Consider the following 19,877-nt stretch of genomic DNA (forward strand, 5'->3'; position numbering starts at 1 on the left):
AACCGGGGAATCGCTCCCCCCACCGCACCCGACGTAGGTATGGTGGTCGTGGTGATCAACGATGTGGAGGTTGTAGGGACCGATCCCGTGTCCCCCTCCGTTGTAGGTAGGTTTCCCTCTGCCCCGCTCATGATCACGTCAGATTCGGGACGATAGGAAGATTGAGAGTTCTAACAATATGTTGGATCCCCAAGCATCGAGAATAAATCCACGTTTTAAAGAAAAGCAAAATTTATTTCAAAGCGTTGGAAAGAGACTCAAACACGTTCTTTGTTAGAACTGACTACAAACGGTTAGGGCAAGCATAATAAAGGGATTTGAAACAGGTACAGAACCAATGGGTCACTTTCCCGCTGGCGGGTGAAAGGAAACGGTTGCGCGCTCATTCCCTGAGAACCAGGTTATCTCCAGACATAATACAAGTGCAGTTCCCAGGCTCTAAAAGCAACAAGCTGGCAGTAAAGCGTACTCCCCCAATACATCCTCCAGTTGTTTGGCTTAGGCATTACAGCAGAGTAAAATACAGGCGCACAGGCAGGGGGGGGTTAGCAACTGTACAGAGATACAACCAACACAGAACACCATGGCAGCTTGCTGACACCATGATAAAGGACAAAAATGGTAGGGATCTAAGAGAAGCAGAAGATATTAGGAAGATATGGCAAGAATACACAGAAGAACTATACAAGAAAGACCTCGATGTCCTTGACAACCACGAAAGTATAATCACTGACCTCGAGCCAGACATCCTGGAATGTGAAGGATCGCTTTCCACATGTCTTTTTGAAACACATACATTGGTGGAGGGTTCGAATGGCGCACGTTCACACAAGCAGCAGAATGAGATTGGGGCTTACATCGTTCTCTTCCATTGTATCCTCACAACAGCCGTGTGAGGTGGGCTAGGCTGTGTGTGTGTGACTGGCCCAAGGACGCCCAGCAAGCTTCCGTGGCAGAACAGGAATTCAAACCTGAGTCCCCCCAGATCCTGGTACGACACTCAAGCTACTGCACAACACTGGCTCTGATGTGACTGGTTACTAAGAAATAAAGAGCTCTGTGAATGCTCAGAGGCACTTTTTTGTTCTATTATTACATCATCTAGGAGTTGTGGCTCAGTAGTAGAGCACCTGCTTGGCATGCAGAAGGTCCCAGGTTCAATCCCTGGCATCTCCAGTCAAAAGGACCAGTTTGTCAGTGAGGGGAAAGACTCCAGCCTTGGGCTCTCAGCTCCATTTGTTGGCCTTTCAAGGCAACCCCTGGTCTGATCCAGGACGGCTCACTCACCTCCTGTGCAGCTTGATGGCTGGGAGCCAGCCCAACCCCACCCCCCCGAGCTGTGGGACCCTCCTCATTGTGCCCCCCCCAAGCACTTGCTTAGGAACTTGGGCAGAGAAACTGTCCCGTTTCTCTGTTGAATCCTCATAGGAATGCCTGACCATAAGAACAGACCAAAGGTAAAGGTAAAGGTTTCCCTTGCTCGAAAGCCAGTCGAATCCAACTCTAGGGGGCTCATCTCCGTTTCCAAGCCAAAGAGCCATATGACAATTATGGCTAATTTCTGAACCCACAAGTAAACGATACTCTATGAAATCACTAGCTCAGCCACTATAATAATTGCAGTGATGAATAGCTGCATCGATCAGCAATGCTTAACATTCTGGGCCCTTCCTCATTCTCATTTTCGTTGCTTGGGTATACCTATTACTTTGGGGTTTTCCCCCCTTTTCTGCATGTCTTTTGCTCCCTCTAGTGGTCAATTTGATATTACATCACTATATATCCTTGTAAAAAAACCCAAAACCCTGCAGATTTAAAGTGCATGGAAATAAGCCAGACACACAGAGATGTAATTGAATTGATCACTAGAGGAAGCAAACCACATGCAGAGAATGGGGGGGGGGGGAACCAACACAAGCGATGGAACTGAGAATGCGGAAGGGCCCTCTGTCTTATACACTTGTATCCTGCCCTTCCTCTGAGGAGCTCACAGCAACGTACATGGTTCTCCCGCCATCATTTTATCCTCATAAAAAGCTTGTCGGGTAGGTTAGATTGAGAGAGAATGAGTGGCCCAAGATCATATCATGAGCTGCACAGCAGAGTGAAGAAGCAGAGTAAACCCAGGTCTCCCAAATCTCAGTCCAACGCTCTCCTTGGTATGCTACACTGGAGTAGGAACATACCTGCCGTTTCTGAATGCACCATTTTCTATTGACCCATTGAGCATTACTTGGACTGTACCGCACGCTGCGTCTGCAAACTAAAACAAGTGCCGTTATTAGCTTTGATTGAAACAAGGGATAGTTGAAGAGTTTAAAACTGGCATTCATTTCTGCACAATAGTTTCCTAGAGTTGTCGACCCAGAAATAAGAACATCAGAAGAGCCCTGCTGAATCAGACCAATAGTCCATCTAGTCTAGCATCCTGTCTCACACAGCGGCCAACCAGTTCTTCTGGAGGGCCAACAACAGGGCAGAGAGGCCGAGGCCTTCCCTTGATGTTGTTTCCTGGCTATGTTCAACCACCCCTCACCTAGTTGGTAGCTGCAAAATCTGTTTTCACAAAAGGACAGCTAAAACACCTTCTAGTTGCTGTTAATTTCCTTTGTGTTTTTAAGGCTTCTTTCAGCCACTCCTTTGAAGCGAGGTATATTTCTCTGTCCTCTCGATCACTGACGGCACGCAAAAGCAAAACTGGCAGGCCTCATTCAGAGTCAGCATTCAAGTTGTAAGATTTGGTTTAGCTTCCCATTTAATTTATTAATTAGTATATTATGAAAGCATCATATATCTTAATATTATTGAGCAGGATGTCATAGAACATACCATCTTGGACACCATTTTCCAGTATACGGAACCAGGGTTGTTCTCACACTCGTTCCATTTTGGGCAGGAGTAGTAGTCAATTCCTAAAATGAATATATTTTGAACAAAAATATGAAATAGATTTATTGTGCCCTATGAAAAAGGAGACGGTAGGAGCAGAGCTTCAGTGCCATGTCTGCCTCTCAAGAGCCACTCTCGGCACCCTCACCTTCAGAGGTGAATAGGGACAGGGCGTTTTCTTGCCTTTGGAACCCCTTCCCCCTTGAGGTTTGACTGATACTGAAGGAGAAGAGCTAAAGTCATGGAGAAAGAAAAGTCCAAAGGGAACCATAGTTCAGCAGCCATTGTTGCCTTTTAACATCTAGCCACATGCACAGCTTTGCGATGGAACTACATCTTCAGCGCTGCTATACCACGGAGCAAGCTGGGACCGCTGTTTCCCACCATTGCAACAATTTGCCAGTGCACTAGCACAAAAGGGTGCAACCAGGGGTCATTTCCTGCAGGAGCGCACAGGAGCGGAGCTCTGGCAGTAAAGAGCTCAGGGGGCGGGCACATGCAACAAGCCCCACCCCCTGCTCCCAGCAGCCCTCAGTCAGAGCAAGAAGCAGCCAGGTAAGCTGCAGAGCACCCCCACTGGCCCACCGGTCCAAAACAGTCCAGTGGCACCTTAAGGCCAGGTTTTATTCAGGTACAAGCTCTCCCTCCTCTGCGAGGTCAGATCTGCACGTCCCCCCAATATTTAGCAATCCAAAACAGTCCAGTGGAGTGGTGGGTGTTGCCTTCTGACACTTCCAGTGACGTCAGGGGGTGTGGCATATGCAAATAAGTTATGCTAATGAGTTATGTTAATGAGCTCCTGCACCTCTTTTTCTACGAAATGACCCCTGTGTGCAACAACAGGGAAACCAGAAGGACAGAATGCATCAGCCATTATGCCTTGTCAAATGTCATCACAACTTTGCGAAATATGTGTTGTTTACCTACCGATATGCAAGACTGTGAAATAATCTGTTCTGAGAGATCGCCCTTCAGTCTTCTAATGGTTGGGGGCTCTCCTTGCAATCCCCCCCCAGGACTTACTCTCGTGTTCATTGTTCTTGACCCCCAGTTGCTGAATAGTGAGAGCCAGTTTGGTGTAGTGGTTAAGTGTCTGGACTCTAATCTGGGAGAACCGGGTTTGATTCCCCACTCCTCCACTTGCACCTGCTGATGTGACCTTGGGTCAGTCACAAGCTCTGGCACAGCTGTCCTTGAAAAAGCGCAGTTTGTGTCAGAGTTCTCTCAGCCCCACCCACCTCACAGGGTGTCTGTGGTGGGGAGGGGAAGGGAAAGGAGTTTGTAAGCCGCTCTGAGACTCCAAGTGAAGGGCGGGGTATAAATCCAATCTCTTCTTCTTCTTCTTCTTCTGAATCCTGTTTCAGCCAGGAGATCAATATTCCCCAACAATACCTACTTTAGAACAAAGTTTGAGTCCAGTGGAGGCACCTTTTGGACCAACAAAGTTTTATTCCTGGTATAAAGCTTCCGTGTGCGAAACGTATACCAGGAATAAAACTTTGTTGGTCCAAAAGGTGCCCCCACTGGACTCAGACTTTGTCCTGCTCCTTCGGACCGACACACGGCTGCCCACCCAAAAAGACCCACTTTAGTTTCCTTTAGGTGCCTGGCCCAGCCATATCTGTCCCCCCCAAGCTTTTAATTAGGGTTTTTATCTTACCAGGGGTTTTTTTAATGGTCTGCTTCTGTTTTACAGATAGTTTGTTTTGTCTGGCTGTCCAGGTCCGGACTTACCTGCCGGCTGGGCTATTTTTGGGGAGGAATGCAGGGTCAGAGTTGGCCACACACACTACAGCCAAAACCCCTGCGTGCGTGGCTACAGAGGGAAGGCCTGGAGAGCGACCCCCCCGGCGACTCTGAGGTGGGTGGGCCGGGGGGGCCCCCTGGAAGGATCGGGGAGGCATTTAAATGCCTCCCCGTGCCTTCCCTAGCCTGTCCAAGGGCCGGCCTCTGATCACAAGAAGCCCTCTTTCTTCACTTTCCTGGATACGATGAATGGCTGAAGTATCATTAAAAATCTTTTAAAAGGTGGCAATTTCAGATTAACCTGGGTTAGAACCTTAAATTAAGCAAAGGTATTAAGAAAGCATCATCCATCTAAACATTTTTCATCCTATCCTTCCTTGAAGGGTCCTAAGAGCAGTGTATGTGATGCTCCCCCATCCCGAGCGTTATATCTGCACAGCACCCGGGGAAGTCCTTAGCGATTCTGGGGCTCTGTGCAGAAGTCCAGGATGGGGCCCCATGATGGCCCCCCAACACTACCACCCCCTCCCGCCAGGGCCTTTATCCTGTGAAAAGTGGGCGGGAGCCCCCCCTCCCCATCACCAGAAACCAGTTGCCTGATCCCCAGATGGGGAATACAACCAGAGAGAACCACGGAAGAAGATTACACAACAAGAACAACAGAACATGGAGAATAATGAAAACAAATAGGCAAAGAATCTCTCCTATATAATAATTGTGTTTTGGGGTGGCAAGATTTGATGCGTGCCAAAATCAGTTGGCTGCCTGAACTGCCACTCAGAAATGGGTCCCTGATCACTGGCTGCATTGCCTTCATCCTGCCGACAGAAGTACTGCCCAGTGTCTTGGCCACAGTGTGCTGGGAGCTGACGGATGGCATGGATGCTCCAGTGGGTGGAGGGTCCAGAGGCTGAGGGAGGTAGAGGATGATGGGGCCCCATATTTCGTCCCATAATGTATTTTGTCCCATAATGGGCTGGCTTCTGAGGTCTCTGAGAGGCCTACGGGAGGGCTGGGTGGTGTGGGGCCTCTCCTTCAGTGCCACCCCACACATCGCTGGCCTGTCTTGGCCCCTTTGCTTCTAAAGCCGCTGGGAGGGCTGGGTGGTGTGGGGCCTCTCCTTCGGTGGCACACTGCCCATCGCTGGCCCCTCTTCACCCTCCCTCCCCGCTTTCTGAAGCCGCTGGGAGGGCCGGGTGGCGTGGAGCCTCTCTTTTGGCAGAGTGCTGCCCATCGCCGGCCCGTCTTCAACCCCCACCTGCCTTTTATATGGTATCTGTGGGCTACAGCTGCAGGCAGGAGCACTCTCCCAGGCCCTCTCTAGAGCTCGTTTCATTTATTTCTGCAACAGGCCTTATTACTAGTACATTATATATGTGAGCGTAGATGAAAATACATACTTTTCAGCATTCAAATACAGTATCAACATTCAAAGTGAACATTACATGTAAAAGTCCGAATCCATATCAAGCAAGCCATTACAGTCAACTTGAAATAAAGTTGTTTGTAGAGATAAAGTGCTTGTGTGTGCGATTCTTATCAATAATATATATTTTTAATTTATTTTATTTATTCGGGTATTTCTACCCCGCCCTACCCCGCGAACGGGCTCAGGGCGGCTTACAGAGGCGGCTTACAGAATGTTCCTTCTTCCTTTAACGATAACGTTGACTTGGAAATCGTTTCACAAAATGCTTCTTCAGAAGAGAATGCAGGATCAAAAGATTCACGAGTCCAGAGAGCAATATTGCTCCAGCTTCACTGCTTGGTGTGAAACTGACTTTGTTGAACTCTCTGGTCCTGAAGCTTCTTGGTCCTGTAAATTTAAATTCTTTCTACTTCAAACCCTTGGGAATGGAATGAAAGCCTTGTCCTCCGGCCAGCCCAGTACAAAAACTAACAAAAGCCCTGGAATCTTTTTCTTGTAAAGAATAAGAAGTTCTTCTTACCGGGAGCACTGGAGATTCCACACCACGACATTCCATCTGCTATATAGCCCAGCAAGGTGTCCTCCAGCGTAAGGAAATCACGATTCGCTTTCGTGTAACGATGTACAAGGTTATTGGTCTTGCTCCAAAACAGTGACTGTAAGTAAAAAGGCCATGCTGAATTGATTGCATCATTCGAACCTTGATGACAAATAGACTTATGTTATCTGTAGCCCAAGGGAGGAGGAGGAGAAGAGGAGAGGAGATTGGATTTACACACCACTCTTCACTACCCAAAAGAGTCTCAGACAAAGCTTTTTTTGTAGAAAAAGCCCAGCAGGAACTCATTAGCATAATAGGCCACACCCAACAGCAGAAACTCATTAGCATATTAGGCCACACCCCTGACAGCACAGCTCATTAGCACATTAGGCCGCACCCCCATGTTACCAGAAGTGTGCTCATCCAGCCACGCCCACCTTTTGCTTGTTATTCTGTTTACCTTGTTTATTGTCAAAACCTAGGGCTTTTTTGTAGCAGGAACTCCTTTGCATGTTAGGCCACACACCCCTAATGTAGCCAATCCTAATGAGTTTCTGCTGTTGGGTGTGGCCTATTATGCTAATTAGTTCCTGCTGGGTGTGGCCAACTTGGGAGCCAGCCGGAACTCCGTTCCTGTGTGTTCCTGCCCCAAAATAGCCCTGGTCTCAGAGCAGTTTACAATCCCTTTCCCTTCCCCTCCCCACAGCAGACACCCTGTGAGGTAGGTGGGGCTGAGAGAGCTCTCTCAAGAACTGCTCTTGAGAGAGCAGCTCTGAAAGAACTTATGACTGACCCAAGGTCACACTAGCAGCTGCATGTGGAGAAGTGGGGAATCAAACCTGGTTCTCCCGGATTAGCGTCCGCACTCCTAACCACTACTCCAAACTGGCTGTTGATGGGTCATGATAACCTTACCCTACATCACTAAATATATTAATACAATCTTACGGCCTGACCTGGCTAGCCCAGGCTAGCTTGATATCCTCGGATCTCGGAAGCTAACCAGGGTCAGCCATGGTCATTACTTGGTGGTTGTGAGATACAGAACTTACTGGGCCAAGTGCGTCAGTGGAGGCATTTGCTCAGGGCTTGTTCAAGGTATTTTGTCACCCAAGCAAGGTAGTGCGGTATTATAACTCTGATATTAAACCACATACTTTATCATGGGCTGCTTCCTTCCCAAGGCTTTCATTTCAAGGCACTTCCCACAGCTGCCAAAAACTGGTCCTCTGATAGGGATGCCTGCCTCCAGGTGGGACCTGGGTATCCCCTAGAATGACAGTTTATCTATAGACTACAGACAGGGGCAGATTAACCAAGAAGCGGACTGAGCAGGTGCTTAGGGCACCAGGGCCAAAGGGGGCGCCACAAAGTTGGGAAAAGGGTAAAAAGCTTAGTTTGTACAGTTTATTGTGTTATCCTATGAATAATTTTTTGTATTGCTGCAACCTGCATTGTATATCTGGTCAGACAAGTCAACCACTAAAATGGACTGGGGGTCAGTGTGGAAAGGGAGGGGCACCAAGATGGGTCAGTGCCGAGGGCACCCGTGAGCTAGCTCACATTTTTTTAGCCTCTGGCTCACACATTTTTGTCTTAGCTCAGGAAGGGCTAAAGGCTCCAGAGCAAACTAATTTATGCAGCAGCCAGGTCAGTCGCTCACAACTTTAATGCCAGTAGCTCACCAAATAGGATTCTTGCTCACAAAGCTCCACAGCTTAGAGGGAGCATTGGTCTCTACCCCCAAACCTCCAGGAGTTTCCCAGCCTGGAGCTGGCACCCCTCTGCCCACCACTGGTGGCCCGGGGAGGGGGGGGGACACCTGGCAACCCTGCATGCCAAACTAGCACAGACTTTCTTTTCCAGACTAGCACAGAATCTCCCTGTCATGAGGAAACCAAGTCATAACCAGGGCCGGATTAGCCATGAAGCAGACTAAGCAGGTGCTCAGGACACCAGGGCCAAAGGGGGCACCACAAAGTTGGGGAAAGGGTGAAAAGAAAAAAGAAACGAATGAAGATTTGTTAAAAAAAATGATAAAATTGATAAAACTAGTGCAAATTGATCATGGTGCACCCTAGGGTTATCTTCTATTTTTTGTTGGCGAGGTGCAGTGTCACAGGCTATGTTTAAAACTAAAATGCATGTGTTTAAAAGTAAAACGATGGAGCTAAATTCAGTTGTCATGATTGGTCAGTGCTTAGGGCACCTGTGAGCCTTCATCCGCCCCTGGTCATAACCGAGCCCTACCAAGTTCCATACCGCTGTCAGCCAACTGAAAATGGATTTTTCTACTCACGCGCCCTTTCTTTAAACTTAACTCTTACTCACTTGTGTATTTTCTATTAATGTATTATTTCTCAAGTTTTCTGAAGTCCATTCTTTCCACCAAGCACTAACTCCCCCAACCCACAGGCCAAAGCCCAAGCCCCATTCCTCCGCGTCTTTCACTTTCACCTCTCCCCCAACTGATTTCAGTTTTTAGTTCATTTCCAAAAGCTCAAAGCATTCAGCTGTGCAGGAGTTGCAGTCTTAGGGCCCGAGAGACTCAGCTGTATGCTGGGAGAAGCAGCAGGAAACAACATCACTCAACCGTGGGGAGGTTGTTGTGATTCTGGTTGCCATCCTCTGGGTGGGGCCTGGAGTTCTCCCAGGATTTTAACAGATCTCCAAGCTACAAAGATTAGGTCCCCTGGAGGAAATGGGTGGATTCTGCAGAATGACATGAGGTCTGTCCCCTCCCCAACCCCCTCCTACCCAGAGCTGGCAACCCTAACCACAAGGAAAACCCACATAGTCTTTAACAACACTGTAATGTATTGAGCCTAGACCATACTTTGTCTGATGCTTAATTTGGACAGAGCTTGAGGATCCATAACAATAGCTGACTTGGAGCCTAGAGTGGACCGATAGGGAGACAGGGATCCTAAAGTAAACCAATGGGATAACAATGTAGTGTAAATAGCCTATCATGGGAGTGTGTGTGTGTGTGTGTTTGGGGTGTAACCTTTTGTTGTTGTTGTTCGGTCGCACAGTCGAGTCCGACTCTTTGCGACCCCATGGACCAGCTCCCTCCAGGCCTTCCGGTCTTCCGCCATCCTCTGAAGTTTGCTCAACTTCATGTTCGTTGCATCGATGACACTGTCTAACCATCTCATCCTTTGCCGTCCCCGTCTTCTTTGACCTTCAATCTTTCCCAGCATCAGGGTCTTCTCCAGTGAGTGCTCCCTTCTCATTTGGTGGCCAAAGTATTTTAGCTTCAGTTTCATTATCTGGCCTTCCAGGGAACAGTCAGGGTTGATTTCTTTGAGGATTGACTGATTTGTTCTTCTTGCAGTCCAAGGGTTGATTTCTTTGAGGATTGACTGATTTGTTCTTCTTGCAGTCCAAGGGACTCTCAAGAGTCTTCTCCAGCACCATAGTTCAAAAGAATCTATTCTTCTGCGCTCAGCCTTCCTTATAGTCCAACTCTCGCAGCCATACATGACTACTGGGAATACCATTGCTTTGACCATGCGGACTTTTGTTGGCAGGGTGATGTCTCTACTTTTTATCATGCTGTTTAGGTTCGCCATCGCTTTCCTCCCAAGGAGCAGGCGTCTTTTAATTTCATGACTGCTGTCACAGTCTGCGGTGATCTGGGATCCCAGGAACGTGAAGTCTGTCACTACTTCCACAGCTTCCCCTTCTATTTGCCAAGGAGTGATGGGGCCGGATGCCATGATCTTAGTTTTTTTGATGTTGAGCTTCAAGCCCACTTTTGCGCTCTCCTCTTTTACCCTGAGCAAGAGGCTCTTGAGGTCCTCTTCACTTTCTGCCATCAGAGTGGTATCGTCTGCATATCTGAGGTTGTTGATCTTTTCCCCAGCAATCTTAATTCCCGCTTGTGATTCATCCAGGCCAGCATTTCGCATGATGTACTCTGCATATATATTAAATAAGCAAGGCGACAATATACATCCTTGTCGTACTCCTTTTCCTATGCTGAACCAATCAGTTGTTCCATATCCGGTTCTAACTGTCGCTTCTTGGCCCTTATACAGGTTTCTCAAGAGACATGTGAGGTGGTCTGGTACTCCCATCTCTTTAAGGCCCTGCCATAGTTTGTTGTGATCCACACAGTCAAAGGCTTTAGCATAGTCAATGAAGCAGAAGTAGATATTTTTCTGGTACTCTCTTGCTTTCTCCATAATCCAGCGAATGTTGGCAATTTGATCTCTAGTTCCTCTACCTCTTCGAAACCCAGCTTGTACTTCTGGTAGTTCTCTATCCACGTACTGTTGAAGCCTAGCTTGTAGGATCTTGAGCATGACCTTGCTAGCGTGTGATATGAGTGCAATTGTGCGATAGTTTGAACATTCCTTGGCATTGCCCTTCTTTGGGATTGGAATGTATACTGACCTTTTCCAATCCTGTGGCCACTGTTGCGTTTTCCAAATTTGCTGGCAAATGGAGTGCAGAACTTTAACAGCATCCTCTTCTAAGACTTTGAATAGCTCAGCTGGGATACCATCACCTCCACTAGCTTTGTTGTTAGTAATGCTTTCTAAGGCCCATTTAACTTCACATTCCAGGATGTCTGGCTCGAGGTCAGTGATTATACCGTCGTGGTTGTCAAGGACATCGAGGTCTTTCTTGTATAGTTCTTCTGTGTATTCTTGCCATCTTTTCCTAATCTCTTCTGCTTCTGTTAGGTCCCTACCGTTTTTGTCCTTTATCATGGCCAGCTTTGCATGGAACGCTCCCTTGATTTCTCCAATTTTCTTGAAGAGATCTCTAGTCCTTCCCATTCTATTGTTTTCTTCTATTACTTTGCACTGTTCATTCAGGAAGGCCTCCTTATCTCTCCTTGCTGTTCTCTGGAAATCTGCGTTCAGTTGGGTAAATCTTTCCTTTTCGCCTTTGCCTTTCGCTTTCCTTCTTTCCTCTGCTATTTGTAAAGCCTCATCAGAAAGCCACTTTGCTTTCTTACATTTCTTTTTCTTTGGGATGGTGGTGATTGCTGCCTCCTGTACGATGTCACGAACCTCTGTCCATAGTTCTTCAGGCACTCTATCTATCAAATCCAGACCCTTGAATCTATTCTTCACCTCTACTGTATATTCATCAGGGATGCGATCTAGGTCAAACCTGAATGGCCTCGTGGTTTTCCCAATTTTCTTCAGTTTAAGTCTGAATTTTGCAATGAGTAGCTCATGATCTGAACCACAGTCAGCTCCAGGTCTTGTTTTTACTGACTGGATAGAGCTTCTCCATCTTTGACTGCAAATTATATAGTCAATCTGATTTCGGTGTTGCCCATCTGGTGATGTCCATGTGTAGAGTCGCCTCTTAGGTTGTTGGAAAAGGGTGTTCGCTATGACCAGTGTGTTCTCTTGACAAAACTCTGTTAACCTTTGCCCTGCTTCATTTTGCTTTCCAAGGCCAAACTTGTCTGTTATTCCAGTTACCTTTTGACTTCCTACTTTAGCATTCCAGTCCCCTATGATGATGAGGACATCATTTTTTGGTGTTAGTTCTAGGAGGTGTTGTAGGTCTTCATAGAACCGGTCCACTTCAGCCTCTTCTGCATCAGTGGTTGGGGCATACACTTGAATTACTGTGATGTTGAATGGTTTGCCTTGGAATCGGACAGAAATCATTCTGTCATTTTTGAGATTGTATCCCAGTACCCAATACTGATTTTTGTACTCTCTTGTTGACTATAAAGGCCACACCATTTTTTCTACGAGATTCTTGGCCACAGTAGTGGTCTTCTGAGTTAAATTCGCCCATTCCTGTCCACTTTAGTTCACTGATTCCTAAGATATCGATGTTCAGTCTTGCCATTTCATTTTTGACCACGTCAAGCTTGCCTTGATTCATAGATCTTACATTCCAGGTTCCTATGCAGTATTGTTCTTTGCAGCATCGGACTTTCCTTTCACCATCAGACACATCCACAACTGAGCGTCCTTTCGGCTTTGGCCCAGCCGCTTCACTCTTTCTGGGGTTACTTGTACTTGCCCTCTGCTCTTCCTCAGTAGCATATTGGACACCTTCCGACCTGAGGGGCTCATCTTCCGGCGTCATATCTTTTAGCCTTTTGATACCGTCCATGGGGTTTTCTTGGCAAACATACTGGAGTGGGTTGCCATTTCCTTCTCCAGGTGGATCACGCTTGGTCTGAGTTCTCTGCTGTGGCCTGTCCGTCTTGGGTGGCCCTTCACGGCATAGCCCACAGCTTCATTGAACTGCGCAAGCCCCCTCGCCACGACAAGGCAGTGATCCATGAGGGGGAACATCAACTCTAGTGTACTTGGCTTCGGTCAGGGATTCTCAGTCTTCTTTCTACTTGCTGAAATCACTAATAAACTATGAGCTGATCACTCTACGCGTCTCGAGCCCAGTTTATTTCAAACATAAAGCCCAACAATAGGCAAAGTTGAATGAAACAAAAATAGCCTTAGTTGGCATGTAAATCGAAAGAGGATTACAAGTAGATCTCATTTTCTTTTTAGACTCCCCCATTGTCTCCATCCACTATAGTCTGGTGTCAACAGTGTGAGATGCACCGCACCCCATTCCTCATACCTAATGAGCCACAAAGCCCTCAGGGCGAGGCTTGAGAGAAGGGCTTCACTCCCCCACCCAAGTGGGGTTGCCAGCTCTGGGTTGGGAAATATTTGGGGGTGGGGCCTGGGGAGGGTGGGGTTTGGGGAGGGACCTCATCAGGGTACAATGCCAAAGAGCCCATCCTCCAAAGCAGTCATTTTCTCCAGGGGAACTGATCTTGGTCATCTGGAGATCAATTGTAATAGCGGGAGATCTCCAAGAGTTACCTGGAGGTTGGCAACCCCACATCCAAGACAGCCAGTGTGCTTTCATCCTGGGTACTGCCGCCTGGGATGGAAAGTAGCCAGGTGGCTGGGGGGGAGGGGGAGAAGGGCTTTCCGCTCCCCTCCCTTCAAGCCACCCAGCGTGCTTTCATCCTGGGCACTGCTGTTTGGGATGGAAAGTAGTTGGTTAGCTGGGGGTGGGTAGGTGAGAGGAGAAGGGCTTTACTCCTGCCCCCATTTCAAGCCAGCCAGACTGCTTTTGTCCTGGATGCTGCTGCTCGGGACAGAAAGTAGCCAGCTGGTGGAGAGGGGGGCTATGGAAGGCTTTGCACCTACATTCAAACCAGCCACTTGCTTTGGTCCCCAGGCGGCTCCAGCAGCAGCTCGGGAACAAGATGATGCCAGTGTCAAAGAAGAGAAGAAGAAGAGATTGGATTTATACCTCGCCCTTCACTACCCAAGGGAGTCTCAGAGCGGCTGACAAACGCCTTTCCCTTCCCCTCCCCACAACAGACACCCCGTGAGGTAGGTGGGGCTGAGAGAGCTCTGACAGAAACTGCTCTTTTTCAAGAACAGCTCTTATCAGAGCTATGGCTTGCCCAAGGTCATCCAGCAGGTGCAAGTGGAGGAGTGGGGAATCAAACCCGGTTCTTCCAGATTAGATCCCACGCACCTAACCACTACACCAAACTGACTCTGCTTAGTTTCCCATGAGGGGAAGGGGGGGAGGGAAATTCCTGAGGGCAGGGGGTAGTGTTTGGCTAAGTGTGTGAACCGCACTATTGTAGGCTGTAACTTTTCCTGAAGACACCTTCCTCCCTGAGAAACGTCCTTGAGCTTAAGTCTATGCCAGCTTGCTATGTAGATAATGGAACCGTATATTTCCCAGGTGGGGTGGTGGTGGTGGTGGTTAGTGAATACGAAGCTAGGCGGGATGGTTGCAAAGTGTGATTGGTTGCTGGGGAGGGGCTTTATTTGAATCACCTTTATCTTTGGGTTTTCCCGCCTGAATTACAACTGAATAGTGACACAGCACTATTCTGGCCTGGATCATGTCTGTATCTCAATAAACAAATCACTGCCAAAGAGAGTGTTGTTGAGAGTAACTTGACCAGGAGTCTGAGCGGAAATCACTTCCCTTTTCCTGCACGTGTTAGCTATGTTCTCTCTGGTTGCAGCAACACCGCTCAAGGGGGCAAGGTTGGGGTGGGAAGAGGGGAGCTCCTCTGCTTTCCCACTCAGGCTAGCCAGCTTACTTTTGTCCTGGACTAGCCTCTGCAATGCTAGGGACAAGAGCCAACCGGCAGGTTTTGGCGGGCTTTTCCTCCCATCTCCCATTCAGGTTGGTTGGCTTTTTCTGGTACCTGGCCACAGTATGGCATGACTAGAGCAAGCCTCCCCCTGCCCCAGGCTGAATGGGTGGTGGCAGTGGGGGGGGGGGTAATGCCCAAGGCCTGGGGTAGCTTACATTCAGAAGTGAAGATCCCCATTTGCAGAGTCAATCAGAACTCTTCTGGCCAATCTGAAGCCCTGCTGGATGCAAGCCACTGTTGGTCCCACCCACTTCCTGAAAATGTCTGAAAATGCCCAGCGGGTGTCCTAAAAGGTGTCTGCAGGTGCCCTAAAAGGGTCTTGCAGGCTATGTATTCCCCCCCCCCCTTGTATGGGAACTCAAAACTCCCTTACGGAGAAACCAAAGTAAATAATGGAAGTCCAGTAGCAATCCTTGCCTAGAGAGCCAACAGGCACATAAAACAACATTACCTTGTTGCATGGAATGGGATGCCTTGCCAAGTCCATTAAAGGCTGATAATCTTCCTCGCTCATGCTGCACGGATGCTTGTACATAAACGCTGATAGTAAGAGTCCTGAAATACTATGGCAGTCCTTGCCTCTACAGGAAGATACAAACATAGGGAGAATGCTTGGTATTCTACGTAGCCATTCTTAAATCAAAATGCTGTTAAATAAAAATTGGGTACCATGAAAACATTAGTTATATTTAAGCACAATGTACACTTGAGAGCCTGATTTCCCACTGTCACACTGTGTGAGATATGGCGTATTGCTGTCCAAGAATACTGCTTTTGTTTAGCATATTTTGTTGGAGTGAGCGACTTGGAATGCCTGAACGTTGGGGGGGGATGCTGCATCACTCTAAGGGTGTGTTGGTGTTGTCTCCTTGCATAGGATGCCTCTCTTTGTCTTAACCTGTGTCATGGCTCAGGTGGGGTGTCACCTGATGCTGCCACCACTCTGGATTTAGCTTCCCTTGAGAAGGCCCAGAGCACCCTCCCAAGACCTTCAGACCTCCATTTTGGCCGAATAACAGGCGTGAGGACCAGGCAGGGTGAAACAAGGAAAAGGTTTATTTTATACGAGGTCAAACAACAAGGTGCAGAATAATAACAGTAAGTGGATGAAAAGAAAAGAAATCAAATGCCCTAACGCGTCTAAATATATACTGTCCCTAGCTCACTCGCTCAAGTGGCCTTACACTACTCACCCCTCCCTCAGGATGAGGGTTTTTCCCCTGCAGCAGCCTTCCTGGCTCTGCCCTCTGGAAGAAAGAACAGCTCTTCCTGCTGCTCCAGAACTTTTAATTCAAGCCCTCCTCTTTTCCTATTGGTCCATTTTGGCTCCAAAACCTCCCAAGGGCTTCTGGGAGTTGTAGGCTACCTACTGCTAGCCAGGCTCCTTGGGCCTAGTAGGCCTCTGGTGGCACAGCCCAGATCATGACAACCTGGGAGCTGCCCTCCGACCCCTCCTCTTTCAGTCCCTTGGTTTCCATACTGTATGGAAATGTTACACTTGAAAGACGCATAGAGAACTATCAATCCGAATGCCAGAGATTATACCGTCTTTTCTGACAGACATCAAATATATCTCAGAATCAATATGTGCTGGGTATCTAAAACCTCAATTATGAATTTGGAGAGTGTTGGGATCTGACCAAAGGTATTTGCAGATCACAACCCACTAGTGGCAATTTGGCAAGGAAATGAAATCAGAAGAAGATGGAGACTGAACAACAATCTTCTACTGTAGATTTTTATTTAATAAAAAGATGTGGAAAAATATAGAAGAATACTTCAGATTAAACCTTACAGAAGAGCCAAAGCAAGAAGCAAAAAGGTCCGGAGGGAATATTTTGCAGGTTAAAAAACATAATTAAAAACTCCAATCAACTTATGAAAAAACACAACCTACAAACAGTATTCAGACCCACCAGAACAATACAATAGATACTATGATCGGCAAAAGACAGAAGAGACCACCTCACTTCTGCAGGAGTATACCACATACCATGCAGTTGTGGACAAGTTTACATCGAGACCACACAGTGTGGCATTCAGACAAGAATAAAAGAACATGAAAGACACTGCAGACTTGGCCAACCTGAAAAATCAGCAGTGGCTGAACATAGCCTAATTTAAACAGGAAACAGTATTTTGTTCCAAGACACTGAAAGGCTGGGCAACAGATTACACAGGGAAGCCATTGAAATTCACAAACATAAACACAATTTCAACAGGAAAGAAGAGAGTTTAAAAATAAATAGGGCATGGTTTCCTGTTCTAAAAAACACAAAAAACTCTACACCTGACACTACAGATAAGATTAGAATTTGAACAGCCAATCCACATACAAAAGAACCTCCTCAGGAAACAGGAAACCGTCAGGAAACAATCCATATGCAAAAGAACCTCCTCAGGAAAGCTCCTCCATTAGCATGTTCATAGCCTGGGGAACTCCTACAAGATAATGACTCAGCTTTACCTCACCTTCTGGAGTAGATATAAATTACCTGCCTACAATTTTCTTCTCACCTTGACACAGAGAGTACTCCATCTTTCTCTGTTATACCTCTGAGGATGCCAGTCACAGTTACTGGCGAAACATCAGGTCCTACAATGCCACAACCACGGCCTCACAACCTGGAAAATCTACAGCAACTAGAGTATTAACAGATAGATTTCAGATAGAAAGTGGGATGCATCAAGGAGGTCTGCCCACTTCTATTTATTCTTGCATTGGAGGTGTTGTAAGATAAGACAAGATCCAAAAACTGAAGGATTGAAAGTAGAGGGAGAAGAATTTAAACTGAAAAGCTATGCTGATGGTGTGGTTGTGAAAATTTTAAATCCTTATCTTTCATTTCAGTATGTAATGGAACAAATTGAAAAACATGGGCCCTTTTCAGGATATAAAATTAATAAGAACAAACTGAAAATAATCCTAAAATTCCTAACAGAACGGAAAGAAGAAAGAACTGAGAAAATTACAGGATGTAAAATAACATCAAATCCAGTCATATATCCGGGAATAAATCTGACAGGACAAAATGATGCACTATTTAAAGACAACTATTAAATAGTTTTGATGAAAATACAAAAAGATCTGGAAAGATGGTCTAAATTGAAAATATCATGAGTGGGAAGAATGTCTACAATAAAAATGAATATATTGCCAAAAATAAATTTCTTACTTCAGATGTCAACAATTAATATACAAGAAAAGACTTTGGGGGACTGGGAGAAACAAATAAATATTTTAATAAGGAATGGCAAAAAACCAAGAATTAGATTCAAGGTTTTACTAGATGAAAAAAAAAAGAGGTGGCCTAGCAGTACGTAACATCAAATTATATTACAAAGCAGCTGGCCTGGTTTGAATTACAGATTGGATTAAAAATCCAAATGAAAGATGAATAGAATTAGAAACATCAGATTTGGATGAAGGAATACATCGCTATTTTTGGATTAAGAAAAAACACAATGCAACTAAAAGTCATGTAATCAGAGACAGACTGTTTAAAATATTGGAGACTATAATAAGAAGAATTAGTCCTCCAATATCACCGGTAATGTCATCAATAGATGCTTATTACAACATATATGAGGAAAAATAATGATTATATAAAATATGGAGACATGATAAACTCACATGGAGAAATTAAGTCTTGGCATACAAGAAAGAAGGAGAGAAGGTACAGTGGCTAGTGTACTTTCAATTCCAGACTCAAGAAAGATGTCAATATAGACGGAGGCACGAGATTTGACAGAATTTGAAAAGACAATCATACAACAAAAAGATCATTTATTAAGACAAATTTACAAATTGTTATTGCAATATGATACAAAGACAGAACACGTTAAAATGTGTATGAAAAATGAATGCAGAATTTCAGTGAAGCGATATCCTGTCAAATCCTGGACTCAGTCACTCTCATGACACTCTTGTTGCAGCAAGATTTGTTTATTGGAAAGTAAAGAGATTCCAAACATAGACCAATTCTGTGTCAGAACTGGCCACCGGATGCCAGGTCCGACCCTATACAAAAAGGGCAGCTCCTCTATGCAAACCACCCAATCAATGTTTGCACTCAGCCCACCAAAGCTCTAGGCGTACCCTCTGGGCCGGCCCAACACCTGTAAACTAACAGTTACATCTCATGGTCAGGCAAAAAGCTGAGACCACGCCCATCCCAGGGTCCCGTACGTACTATGCAAGCTCAAGCACACATTCACCCCAGCATTCACTCCCCCCCCCCGGCAGAGAAGATAAATGGCATGGGAGATAAAAGCACGAAAGAAGCATGTTTAAGAAAACAGTTAACCCCTAATCCCTAACAGACCAGGAGTTTGCTTGGACAGCATTTTATGGCTAGCGAGGCCCGAGCTTGACACCTTCAACATTGAGAAAACTATGGATATAAGATATAAAATTCACAGCTAGCCAAGCATTACAGGAAAATTGGTATAAGATGTTTTACTGTTGGTATATTATCCCAAAAGATATTGAGAAGATGGATAAGAATTGGAAATGTAAAGAGGTGGATGGCACTTTCTACCATATGTGGTGGACATGCAAAAAGATGAACAAATATTGGAAAGAAACAGACGTAGAAATTCAGAAAATTGGACTTCCGGTGGATGGCAGCATGCTGAGCAGTCGCATCTCCCGGACCTCACGGGGATGCGAGCTGCGCACGAGCGGGAAGGAGGGGGTATGCAGGCTCATTGCCCCCCAAGAAGCCCGGCGAAGGGCTTCTAGCCATGGGGCTTATGAGAGGTCGCCTCTTCGCCAGCGCGATGCTGGGGAATTGATGCACCTCTTCGCCCCGATGGTCCCTCCTGCAAGTGACCGTATGGAACCTAGTGACGCTGACCGGGACAAGCGCTGGGGATCGAGCGGCCGAATCAGAGACTAAGCGAGGTCAGAAGACCAATATGAACGTGAGTCAGAATAAAGCGTCTTTGGCAATTTAAAAAGAAAGCTCCCCACCCCACGGACCGAGAAGGGAAACGAGTGGGAGGAGGGGCTCCTCCCATGTGCATGTACTTTTAAGCGAAAAAATGGGGGGGGGGCGGAAGCGAAAGCGTTGAAATCTCTTGAGAAAAACTTACCAAGGCGTGTATGAACGCTTGAGCACACATTCAGAGACTTTAGA

General features: G+C 46.5%; 1 protein-coding gene across 1 annotated transcript in view; it reads right to left on the reverse strand.

Moving 5' to 3' along the window:
- The window catches only part of CD38 (CD38 molecule), a gene marked incomplete at its 5' end in the record, with an annotated part of 28,499 nt that extends 13,182 nt beyond the window's left edge, over positions 1-15,317 (reverse strand). Inside the window, 4 exons of the mRNA XM_015422649.1 lie at positions 2,187-2,263; positions 2,830-2,912; positions 6,585-6,720; positions 15,188-15,317. Of these exons, the coding sequence (XP_015278135.1) occupies positions 2,187-2,263; positions 2,830-2,912; positions 6,585-6,720; positions 15,188-15,317 (426 nt within the window). The remainder of the gene's footprint in view (positions 1-2,186; positions 2,264-2,829; positions 2,913-6,584; positions 6,721-15,187) is intronic.
- Positions 15,318-19,877: the final 4,560 nt, after the last annotated feature.

The sequence above is a fragment of the Gekko japonicus genome, unplaced genomic scaffold (assembly GCF_001447785.1).
Source record: "Gekko japonicus isolate JY-2015 unplaced genomic scaffold, Gekko_japonicus_V1.1 scaffold2065, whole genome shotgun sequence".
Lineage (NCBI taxonomy): Eukaryota > Metazoa > Chordata > Lepidosauria > Squamata > Gekkonidae > Gekko > Gekko japonicus.